This window comes from Sarcophilus harrisii, chromosome 6, assembly GCF_902635505.1.
Source record: "Sarcophilus harrisii chromosome 6, mSarHar1.11, whole genome shotgun sequence".
In the NCBI taxonomy this organism is placed as follows: domain Eukaryota; kingdom Metazoa; phylum Chordata; class Mammalia; order Dasyuromorphia; family Dasyuridae; genus Sarcophilus; species Sarcophilus harrisii.
In genome coordinates this window covers 236,470,866-236,483,645 of record NC_045431.1, presented here as the reverse complement: position 1 = coordinate 236,483,645, position 12,780 = coordinate 236,470,866, and the positions used below count along the sequence as shown (strand labels likewise).

The 12,780-nt window shown below is 37.9% G+C and overlaps 1 protein-coding gene across 1 annotated transcript; it reads left to right on the top strand.

Annotated features, from left to right (window-relative positions):
• The first annotated feature begins 3,944 nt into the window (after positions 1–3,944).
• LOC100913366 (mas-related G-protein coupled receptor member X4-like) lies at positions 3,945–5,410 on the top strand. The gene has a single exon (XM_003774626.2). The coding sequence runs from the start codon at positions 4,002–4,004 to the stop codon at positions 4,929–4,931; it is 930 nt and encodes a 309-aa protein (XP_003774674.1). The 5' UTR covers positions 3,945–4,001; the 3' UTR covers positions 4,932–5,410.
• The last annotated feature ends 7,370 nt before the right edge of the window (positions 5,411–12,780 follow it).

The following is a 12,780-nucleotide window of genomic DNA, read 5'->3' as shown; positions in this document are numbered from 1 at the left end:
AATGAACAGAGAATGGTGCTCTTGCCAAAAAGAGACGACTCTTTCTCAACTCCACCACCATTTCTGGGGTCCAATACCCGATTCTTCCCAGGCAGTTATGGACAGAATAAAAGACCAGGATGACTGGTGACATGATCTTCAGATACAAATAAACATTTTTCCATCATTAAAAGAGGTCCAAACATCAACTGGACAGTCCAATGGGAACATTAAACTAAATGTTATAAAGAAAAAATAAGGATACATCTCCTCTTTCCTACTTATTTTTAAATACATTGGATGGACTGAAAAGGAAATAACCATTGATCAATGGTCAACAATGCTGTCTACTTCCTGGAGGTGATGTGACTTCCTGAAGACTAGATCGAAGGTTTGACCTACTTTACCCTATAGACTCTGAGAAATCTTCACTAGTCCCATTCACTTTGATTTTAAAATATTGATTTAGGAAAAGTTATTGATAAATATTTTAAATGTAAATAACTAATAGGATGAATGAATTTATGAATTAATCAAAGAGTCAAGAAACAGAAAATGGCATGTATACATCCATCAAATGAATTACCAAATGTCCATTGTTTTAAATGAAGTGCTTCAGCCCACCCTTAGGCCTGTCCACATTGGGTTTAGAAGGAAGCCAAACCCCCAAGTACGAAAGAAAGAGGAGAAGAGAGAGGGAAACAAAGGGTGAATTTGAGTGTGGTCAGAGAAGAAAGGTGAGACACATGTACCCCCATCTTCTCCAAAAGACTCATTTCTATATCTCTCTGTGACATCATGACAAGAGGGAGATGCAAAGGGGAAAATGAAACCAGCTTTTTCTAATAACCTACTTATGTCCTAGGAACAATGTTAAGCACACCACAAATACTGCCTCATTTGATCTAAAGATCTCTGTGAGGACCATCTGGTATTGGCTAAGAAATAGCCTAGAAATAGATCAATGGAATAGATTAGGTTCAAAGGACAAAACAACCAATAACTTTAATAATCTAGTGTTTGACAAACTCAAAGACCCCAGTTTTTGGGATAAGAACACATTATTTGTCAAAAATTGCTGGGGAAATTGGAAATTAGTATGGCAGAAACTAGGCATGGACCCACACTTAACACCGTACACCAAGATAAGGTCAAAATGAGTTCATGACCTAGGCATAAAGAATGAGATTATAAATAAATTGGAAGAGCATAGGATAGTTTACCTCTCAGACCTGTGGAAGAGGAAGGAATTTATGACCAAAGAAGAACTAGAGATAATTATTCACTAAAAATGGAAAATTGTGATAAAATTAAAAAGGTTTTATAACAAAACTAATGCAGACAAGATTAGAAGGGAAAAAATAAACTGGGAAAACATTTTTACAGTCAAAGGTTTTGATAAAGGCCTCATTTCCAAAATATATAGAGAATTGACTATAATTTATAAGAAATCAAGTCATTCTCCAATTCATGAATGGTCAAAGGATATGAACAGACAATTCTCAGATGAAGAAATTGAAACTATTTCTAGCCATATGAAAATATGCTCCAAGTCATTATTAATCAGAGAAATGCAAATTAAGACAACTCTGAGATACCACTACACACCTGTCAGATTGGCTAGAATGACAGGGAAAGATAATGGGAAGGGAGGTGTGGGAAAACAGGGACACTGATACATTGTTGGTGGAATTGTGAACACATCCAGCCATTCTGGAGAGCGATTTGGAACTATGCTCAAAAAGTAATCAAACTCTGCATCCCCTTTGATCCAGCAGTGTTTCTACTGGGCTTATACCCCAAAGAGATACTAAAAAAGGGAAAGGAACCTTTATGTGCCAAAATGTTTGTGGCAGCCCTATATGTAGTGGCCAGAAGCTGGAAAATGAATGGATGCCCATCAATTGGAGAATGGTTGGGTGTTATATATGAATGTTTGGAATATTTTGCTCTTGAAATGCCCAGGATGAATACAGAGATGATTGACGAGACTTACATGAACTGATGCTGAGTGAAATGAGCAGGACCAGGAGATCATTATATACGTCAACAACAATGCTGTATGAGGATGGATTCTGATGGAAGTGGATTCTTTGACAAAGAGAAGATCTAATTCAGTTTCAATTGATCAAGGGTGGACAGAAGCAGCTACACCCAAAGAAAGAACACTAGGAAATGAATATAAACTACTTGCATTTTTGTCTTTCTTCCCGGGTTACTTTTACCTTCTGAATCCAAGTCTTCCTGTGCAACAAGAGAACTGTTCGGTTCTGCACACATATATTGTATCTAAGATACACTGTGACATATTTAACAGATATAGGTCTGCTCGCCATCTGGGGGAGGAGGTGAAGAGAGGGAGGGGAAAAGTCGGAACAGAAGTGAGTGCAAGGGATAATGTAGTAAAAAAAAAAATTACCCAGGCATGGGCTCTGTCAATAAAAAGTTATAATAATAAAAAAAAAAGGATCTCTGTGAGGTTCCTGCTATTTTTGGTCTCACTGTACAATTTGGAATGCAAGAGACACAAATGTTGAATGATATGTCCAGGGTTACACAGCCAATGTAAGTAATGTTAAGTGACTAATTTGGTGGTGACTAATAATCAATTTTTTAATGATGGCTAGGAAATAAGACATTGAGATCAGGATCTTGACTGGAAGCCAAAGATGCCTCTGGAGAGTATTAAGTTCTTTAAAAGTCTTTAGAAAGGAGGCTATACCTGAGGGTGGAAACCAACAATCCCTGAGGGGGTGGACCAGGAGCTGGGCAAGAGCCTTCCTGTCCACCTGCTGAGGGCATGAGGAGCTTTAGCTGCCCCAGGTACCTGGACAAAGGCATCCATTTCTCCCCAGCCAATGAACCACGAACAGTGATCGGGTAATAATACCTACATAAGCTTCTCTTTCGTGATGGAAAATCATGTAACTCAAGGATTGGAGCAAATTCATGCATCAGCAATGTCCTTTAGAGACCGAGGAATAACCTACAAGGGACTGGTTTCTGAAGGAGGAAATAGGAAGGGAAAGTCTTTTTTTTTTTTTTTTTTTTTAATTTAATAGCCTTTTATTTACAGGATATATACATGGGTAACTTTACAGCATTAACAATTGCCATACCTCTTGTTCCAATTTTTCACCTCTTACCCCCCCCACCCCCTCCCCTAAATGGCAGGATGACCAGTAGATGTTAAATATATCAAAATATAACCTAGATACACAATAAGTATACATGACCAAAACATCATTTTGCTGTACAAAAAGAATCAGACTCTGAATTATTGTACACTTAGCTTGTGAAGGAAATCAAAGATGCAGGTGGGCATAAATATAGGGACTGGGAATTCAATGTAATGGTTTCTAGTCATCTCCCAGAGTTCTTTTTCTGGGTATAGTTAGTTCAGTTCATTACTGCTCCATTAGAAATGATTTGGTTGATCTTGTTGCTGAGGATGGCCTGATCCATCAGAACTGGTCATCATCTAGTATTGTTGTAGAAGTATATAATGATCTCCTGGTCCTGCTCATTTCACTCAGCATCAGTTCGTGTAAGTCTCTCCAGGCCTTTCTGAAATCATCCTGTTGGTCATTTCTTACAGAACAGTAATATTCCATAATTTTCATATACCACAATGTATTCAGCCATTCTCCAACTGATGGACATCCATTCAGTTTCCAGTTTCTAGCCACTACAAAAAGGGCTGCCACAAACATTCGTGCACATACAGGTCCCTTGGAAGGGAAAGTCTTAACCCTAATTGAATAATTAGTTATTAAGTGGGTGAAATAATGATTTTTCTCACTAAGTTTCCAAGACAAGATTATAATTCATTTTTCCGTAGAACCATACCTCTATGCACTGCGGCGCCCCCTAGGGGCATCCTAGAAAAAGGCAGTGAGGAAGAGGAGCCTTGCAGGGAGAGAGAGGCGTAAATGGCCGGGAAACTCCCTGATGTCCTTCTATGTCTCTGTCCCCAGGGTGGCTGAGAGGAGCAGGGCTTCACGGAGCACAGACCACACAACATGACGGTGTCCCCCACACCTGAATATCCAGGATCTGACAATTCAACGCAGAATAGTGAAGGTCATAGTTCATCTGGAAGCCTTAACTGGCTGAACATCCTCTCTCTGCTCATTGCCCCTCTCGGGCTGGTGGGGAACGGAGCCGTCCTGTGGCTCCTGGGCTTCGGCATCCGGAGGAATCACTTCTCTGTCTACATCCTCAACCTGGCGGCGGCCGACGCCCTCTTCCTTTTTTTCTCTTTTCTTAGCTCCATTCTTAGATTTTTTCCATTTTTCGATTTAACACGGAAAATTCTGTCATTCTTCACATCCATGTCCTACACCGTGGGCCTGAGCCTCCTGGCCGCGATCAGCACCGAGCGCTGTCTCTCCGCGCTCTTCCCCCTCTGGTACCGATGTCGCCGCCCCAAGCACACGTCGGCCGCGGTCTGCGCTGTCCTCTGGGCTCTGATCGGGACGCTCTGGTTACTTTATTTTGTTCTTTGGTATCATTTTAATTTTAACTTTTTTACCTTAATCACCATCCTGGCCTCGTGGTTCCTCCTCCTCACCTGCATCATGTGCGTGTCCAGCCTGATTCTGCTGCTGAGGGTCCAGTGCCGCTCCCGGCGCCGGCAGCCGCCCAGGCTCTACCTCCTGGTGCTGCTCACGGTCCTCATGTTCCTGCTCTGCGACCTGCCCTGGGGCATCTGGGATTTCATGAATTTTTATTCTAAATTAGACGTCAGGCCTTCTTGGCTCTGTGACGCCCTGGCCTGTGTGAACAGCAGTGTGAACCCCCTCATTTACTTCTTAGTGGGCAGACTAGGGAATAAGAGGAGGGAGCCTCTCAGGGAGGTGCTGCAGAGGGCCCTTGGGCATGAGCAGGGATTAGGAGGTGGGACAACAAACACACACACCCACATCAGCAGCCCAGAGACTACACTCTGAGCCTAAGATGTTCAGACACAGCAGCCCTTGAAATGAGGCACCTGCCCCAGACCCAGTAGCAGCTCCCCCCTCCCTGGGGGGAAAATCAGGATTCTCCTTTCATTATTTATGTGGATACCTAAGATGGGAACTCTAGGCAATGAACATTTATTAGGTGCCTATTGTATACCAGGCAGCAGGATATCCAAAAAAGACAAAACTCCAAGGCCTGAAATGGGAAGAATTGAGGTCACATCTAGTCTAAGAATGTAGCTGTATAACCCTGCACAAGTCACTCAACTCTGCCTCAATTTCCTCATCTGTAAAATGAACTATCAAAAGAAATGCAAAGCTCTCAAGTATCTTTGTCCAGAAAACCTCAGATAGGGTCATATGACTGAACAACAAGACTATACCAGGAACTGTACTAAGCCCTTCAAAACATCCCATTTAGGGGCTGATAGATGCCACACTGGATAGAGCAGCAGCCCTGAAGTCAGGAGGACCAGAGTTCAAAACTACTCTCAGACACTTAACACTTCCTAGCTCCGTGACTCTGGGCAAGTCACTTAACCCCAATTATCTCAGCAAAGGAAAAAAAAATCCTGTTTTATAATCAAAATACAATATGTTCTCCACACGTCCATTTTATACTTGAGGAAACAGAGGCAGGCAGAGGTTCAATGACTTGCTCAGGCTCCCAAAACCAGGAAGTATCTGAGGCTGGATTTGAACTCAGGCTTGCATGGACCACTACTGGGTAAAATGAGCAGAACCAAGACAACATTGTACACAGTAACAACCAAATCATGCGATGATCCATTGTGATGGACTTGAAGTGAAATTCGCGCTTATCTCTTTTGAAGTGTGGTGATTCAAGGAAATTCCAATGGACTTGTGATGGAAACTGCCATCTGCATCAAGAGACAGAATTGGGGATGCTAAGTCTGGATTTAAGCATATTATTTTCACATATTTGCTGTGATTTTGTTTGTTTGCTTTTTTTTTTCCTCTCTCACATTTTTTTTTCTCCCTCTTGACCTGGATTTCCTCATGTAGCATGATGTAGTATGTTTGGAGGAACTGCATATGTTGAACTTGTATTGGATGACTTGCTATTTGGGGCATGAAGGGAGAGGGAGAAAAATTTGGAACACAGTGTTTACAGGGGCTAATGTTAAGACCTATCTTTGCATGTATTTGAAAAAATGAAATACCTATTTAAAAAATTAAAGGTAAAACTATTTATAGATACATACACACATATATACATAAAGTGTGTGCATATAAGCTATTCTATTTCTACTTCTAATCTAGGCAATTTATATTTTATAAATATGCTTCCATTTTACTTAAATTACTAAATATATTGACATATAATTGGACAAAATAACTTGTTCCAATTGATTTCATTTCATCTTCATTAGTAGTAGCTTAACACTTTGTGTTTTTAGTATCAGTGATGCAGTTTCCTTCTCTATTTTTTATAATTAAAATAGATAAATAATTGGCTAATATGACTGGGGATTTTCAGTTTGTTCTTTTTCCCATTTTAATTGCAGACCCAATTCATTGGTCTGTTCTTTCTCTACTTTATTGATGCAAGTATTTAAGGATATTAATTTTCCTGTGATTCTTGCTTTGCGTGTATCCCACAGGTTTTGGCATGTTGTGTCATTATGGTATGTCTTAAATTAAGTTATTGTTTCTTTGACTTCCTCTTTAATCCATTCATCCTTTAAAATTAGGTGGTTTCACTACGCCCAGAGAAACAACTCTGGGTGATGACTAAAAACCATTTCATTGAACTCCCAATCCCTATATTCATGCCCACCTGCATTTCTGATTTCCTTCACAAGCTAATTGTACAATATTTCAGAGTCTGATTCCTTTTGTACAGCAAAATAACGGTTTGGTCATGTATACTTATTGTGTATCTAATTTATATTTTAATATATTTAACATCTACTGGTCATCCTGCCATCTAGGGAAGGGGGTGGTGGGATAAGAGGTGAAAAATTGGAACAAGAGGTTTGGCAATTGTTAATGCTCTAAAGTTACCCATGCATATAACCTGTAAATAAAAGGCTGTTAAATAAATTAATTAATTAAAAAAAAAAGAGAGAGATTTGAGACTTGAGGTAAGGAGAAGATCGAGAATCATCTTTAGGCTGAGTTCTTACATAATGTAGCTTAATAAATAAATTTTAATTCATTCACTCATAAAAAAATAAAAAATAAAATTAGGTGGTTTCATTGCCAATTAATTTTTAATCTGTATTTCTCTGATCTCTTATTAAATGTACTTCTTATTGCATTGTGATCTGAAAAGGATACTTTTAATATTTCTGATCATAACTATGAAATTTTATGTCCTAATAGATGGTGAATCTTTTGAAAGGTATCATAAAGTGCTGAGGAAAAATGGTTTATTTATTTCTATTTCTAGTCAATTCTTTCCAGATAGCTATCACATCTAGTTTACCTAAATTTCTGTCCATTTCCTTAACTTTTTTCTTATTTACTTTTAGTTAGATTTATCTTTCTCAATGCCAAATATTAAAGACTCACACTATTAATGTATTAATGTCTATAATTCATTATCTGTTTAAAAGGAAGTTTCTAGAATTTCATATACTTTACAAATATTGATTACTTCTTGTCTTAGGAAAAGAAGAGTAAAATTTGGAACACAAGACTTTGCATGGGATGAATATTGAAAGCTGTCTTTGCATGTATTTCAAAAATAAAAAAATTGTTATTAAAAAATAAAATAAAATAAATAGTTTCCATTATACATATAGTTCAGTACAGAACTCATTATCTCATATAGAAATATACCTACTGTATTTATCTTTTTTAATTGAATCTATTTTAGTCTTAATTGTGTTTGATATCATCATTGCTATTCCAGTCTTTTTTCCATCAGGTGAAGCACAATAAATTGTTTACCAATCTCCATTTTAACTCTGTGTATCTCCCACTTATAATTGTGTTTCTGGTAAACAACATATTGTTGGGTTCTGATTTTTACTTCATTTTCTTTTTGCTTTTACTTTAATGTACCAGCAAAGTTATATATGTATCTGCTGACAGGATGGGGGTTAAGTGGCTTGCCCAGGGTCACACAGCAAGGAAATATTAAGTATCTGAGGCTAGATTTGAACTCAAGTCCTCCTGATTTTAGGGCTGGTGCTCTATCCACTACACCAACGAGCTGCCCCCTAATTTTTCATTTTAAAAACTGACATTTAATAAATGTTTAGACATTTGTGATGATAATATCAGAATTAAATGGAAATTTTGATACAGAAGGTTCAGAAGAAATATAGGGAAAACTTTAAAGACCAATTATAAGGGACTCATTAAATTCAAACATTAAATTAATAATCCCAATCAATGAAAATGTTATCAGTATTATCCTTAGGGAGATCATCATTACCAGGTACTTTGAAACAAAGGTTGAGCCTGGATTAAATATTATGAAGTGAGTCTAAAAATCCATATTGGGAGGAAAAGGTAAAAAGGAAGAATTATTCCATACAAAAGAGGCATGAAAGGAAGACTTGATACAGAGATGGAACAGAAGATTCATTAAAATGACCCAAAACTTGTACCACTTCTCTGGTTAATAGGTCCTTTGCTGATGAAGAAGGTTTTCTTGCTCACAGTCAAGTCCACTCCTTGGACTCTGGACCTCAGGAAATCAGGAGATCGCTTTACACCTGGACGTATTTGCTGATAACCAGTAATCTCTGGGTAAGAGGCACTTACCAAAAGGAAGTCCTGATAAATGGCACAGAACAGAGGGGCTTTGGAAGACTGCTGGACGGGCCAGCCCCTCTGGGATTAGGGATCTGAGGTGAAAGGCTCTGTGTGTTATAGGATCTCATACCATGGGAATGCAACTGCTCTCCCCATAAGGGAAAGGGGAAGGAGAAATCCAAACCCAAACCTTCAGAGCAGAAATCTAACACACCACCAGAGAGTGCACTTGGTGAGAGATTGCTATTTGGGTGGGGAAGGGACGGCTCTCTTCCATGTAATTTTTGTCTGGGTGTTTCTGCAGAATGTCTCCATCATGCCTGTTCTGTGAAGTAAATTTTATTACCTGGAAAGATTTAAAATGCAGCCAGTGAGAAGAACTTCTAAGCTGCAGTTAGAACACGGGAAGATGCTCTTGGCTCCTGCCTTAAAAGGGAAAAAGTTATTCTATGGATCCCAGCTCTGGCCAAGCTGGGGGCTACAGAAATAAAGTCAGCTAATAGTGGAGAGCAGTCACTGGGGAGCTTGGCAATTGGTGGTTTCCAGATTGCAAAAGTGCTCAGCATAAAACAGATGCTCTCTGAATGTTAACTTCTTTATTGAATTTAATTGCTTCATATTGGACAGTCTTATATGGGTTTTTAGAGGTGATCAACATAAAATGCCAGTGATGAAATAAATGATTTTCTTTACGTGTAATTTAGAAGCAAATTCAACTAAATTAAGGCCCCTCGAGGAGGATAGTGCATAGAGTAAAGACAATCTCCTTCTCTTTCTCCCTCCCTCCTCCATTCCCTGACTGTAGCAGGGATGCATGGACAAGGAGTGAGATGGTGAGAATACTCAATCAGTTCAGTGAAATTTGTTCATTGGGATATAATAGTAAAGCAGTTTTTAAAGAACTCTAATCAAAGTCCACAGAAGGGACATAAAAATTGTAATCCCTTTGCACTGACTGTGTTAACAAAAGATTTAAGAGTTTGGGAATTTGGGGAAAAAAGGGAAAGCACTTGGCTGCTCTTAAAAGCCGACAGCAAAAAAATCTAGTCGGCAAGCCCTTTCTGATTGTCAGAGGAAAGGGAAAAAGATTTGGGTGGACTGGCCAAAACAATCAAAAGGTAATGGTTTCTTTCCAAAATTGTAGAACAAAGATTTGGCTTCTAAGTTTGTATCTGGACAAAAAAAAAACAAAAACAAAAAAAAACCTTATCTGGATCAGGTTTGCTTTGTAAAAGCCTGGAGATCTGAGAGTATCCAGCTCTGAATTTGAGGGGCTATGGGGAGGGAGTACAAGAGAACAAAGAAAGCTAATAACAATAAAAAAATATACAGAGAGCAAATGAAGAGCAGCTTTTTTTCTGGAATTCCTCCTAAAATGTAAGTCATTAGGCTTCTTAAAACTACTCTGTGAGACAAAACTAATGCAGACAAGATTAGAAGGGAAGCAATAAACTGGGAAAATATTTTTACAGTCAAAGGTTCTGATAAAGGCCTCATTTCCAAAATATATAGAGAATTAACTCTAATTTATAAAAAATCAAGCCATTCTCCAATTGAAAAATGGTCAAAGGATATGAACAGACAATTCTCAGATGAAGAAATTGAAACTATTTCTAGTCATATGAAAAGATGCTCCAAGTCATTATTAATCAGAGAAATGCAAATTAAGACAACTCTAAGATACCACTACACACCTGTCAGATTGGCTAAGATGACAGGAAAAAATAATGATGATTGTTGGAGGGGATGTGGGAAAACTGGGACATTGATTCATTGTTGGTGGAGTTGTGAACGAATCCAACCATTTTGGAGAGTAGTTTGGAACTATGCTCAAAAAGTTATCAAACTGTGCATACCCTTTGATCCAGCAGTGTTACTACTGGGATTATATCCCAAAGAGATTATAAAGAAGGGAAAGGGACCTGTATGTGCACGAATGTTTGTGGCAGCCCTTTTTGTAGTGGCTAGAAACTGGAAACTGAATGGATGTCCATCAGTTGGAGAATGGCTGAATAAATTGTGGTATATGAATATTATGGAATATTACTGTTCTGTAAGAAATGACCAACAGGATGATTTCAGAAAGGCCTGGAGAGACTTACACGAACTGATGCTGAGTGAAATGAGCAGGACCAGGAGATCATTATATACTTCAACAACAATACTATATGATGACCAGTTCTGATGGACCAGGCCATCCTCAGCAACGAGATCAACCAAATCATTTCTAATGGAGCAGTAATGAACTGAACTAGCTATGCCCAGAAAAAGAACTCTGGGAGATGACTAAAAACCATTACATTGAATTCCCAATCCCTATATTTATGCACACCTGCATTTTTGATTTCCTTCACAAGCTAATTGTACAATATTTCAGAGTCTGATTCTTTTTGTACAGCAAAATAACGTTTTGGTCATGTATACTTATTGTGTATCTAATTTATATTTTAATATATTTAACATCTACTGGTCATCCTGCCATTTAGGGGGGGGGGGGGGTAAGAGGTGAAAAATTGGAACAAGAGGTTTGGCAATTGTTAATGCTGTAAAGCTACCCATGTATATATCCTGTAAATAAAAGGCTATTAAATTAAAAAAAAAAAAAAAACTACTCTGTGAGTAAGATTATTATCCCTGCAAAATAACGAGTTTCACTGGTCCCAATGAAGGATAAGTTTGCTGATAATCTCCAACTTTGTTAAGTAGGCACAACTTCTAAAGATTTAGACTGGGAATGCTGAGCTTAACATTACCTCCTTAGATATCAAGATGAGTTTTAAGTTTCATATGATGAATCTCTTACAATTACAATTACATGAAATGATAACTATTAAATGGTATGTGCTGGAATTGTGCATTTGTTTACTTTAAGCACGAGATCTTAGAAATTTTTGTGCAAATATTGAAACATTACTGGAAATTTAAACCTGTATTTGATTTGATTTTAGGTTAAAAAATAAATTATTAAAACAAAGTTCTGGTAACTTAACTAAAGAAGTAACATGTTTGTATTGTCTAATTAGATGAAATACAGTGCTTTCTAAAATGCACATGGGGTAATTGGTATAAATTGTGAGCTATGGTTTGAAATTTGGTCAGCTCTGCTGGAAATAGGTATAAGTTTTATGAAATTAGGTCCAATGCTATTTACTCATTAGCTATATAGTGAATCGTTATTTATATTTATATTGTGAAATTTTTTTTAAAAGGTGATTTGAAAAACAAAGGACAAGGAAGATTGATTTGCAAAAGCAAGTGATAGTTTTAATGGAACATTTACTTAGAATATCACATAATTTATTATTAATTTAATATTGATTTTTAAAATAACTTTTTAAAAATTAGTTTATATGTTAAAATTGGAAAGGATTGTAAATTACATGAGACTCCTTTCCATTATTGTGATAGGCTTTGTTATGTCTTATTTGACTATCACTTATGAAAATTGTGAAATTGCTAATTAAATTAAATTATTAAAAATGCTTATTGTCATAATATTGAAATCTAAAATTGTTAGGGGTAGGTAGGCACTAGATGAGGATGGACACCAAAAGTTGGGGGTTAGGGTTCATCATGTAAAGAATTCACATTGGCCATTGTCTTTGGCAAAAGGTAGATTTATTATGGACAGGACAAGCTCCTAGTGGAACTTGCCATTTGGAGAAAGGGACATGTCCTAAGCTGACAGGCCAAATCCTGAAAAGAACTTAGCTCCTAAAAAGATTACCCATAAGGAGGAGAAGTGGAGTTGAGAAGCCTAGTGGAGTTAGGAGAGATATCATGTGGCATGGGGGAAGGGGAAAGACATCACAAAGCAGAGTGATTTGGTGGGCTAACCCAGGGGAGGGCAGCAGCCATGGGTAGAATTTGTGGGAAGGATTTGGCCCCAGGGACATGACTGGGATTTCTGGGGTCAAAGGGAAGCAGACTTCAGCTCCTGCTTTGTTAAATTGCTGGATTTGGGGCAGGAATGAGAGGGAATATCCATACCGACTCCAAATATGCCTTTCATGTTTGCATGCTCATGGGCCTAAATGGAAAGAAAGGGGATTTATTTATTTTGACAGGCAAACAAACATTCCCAATAAGTATAAAGGGGACCAAT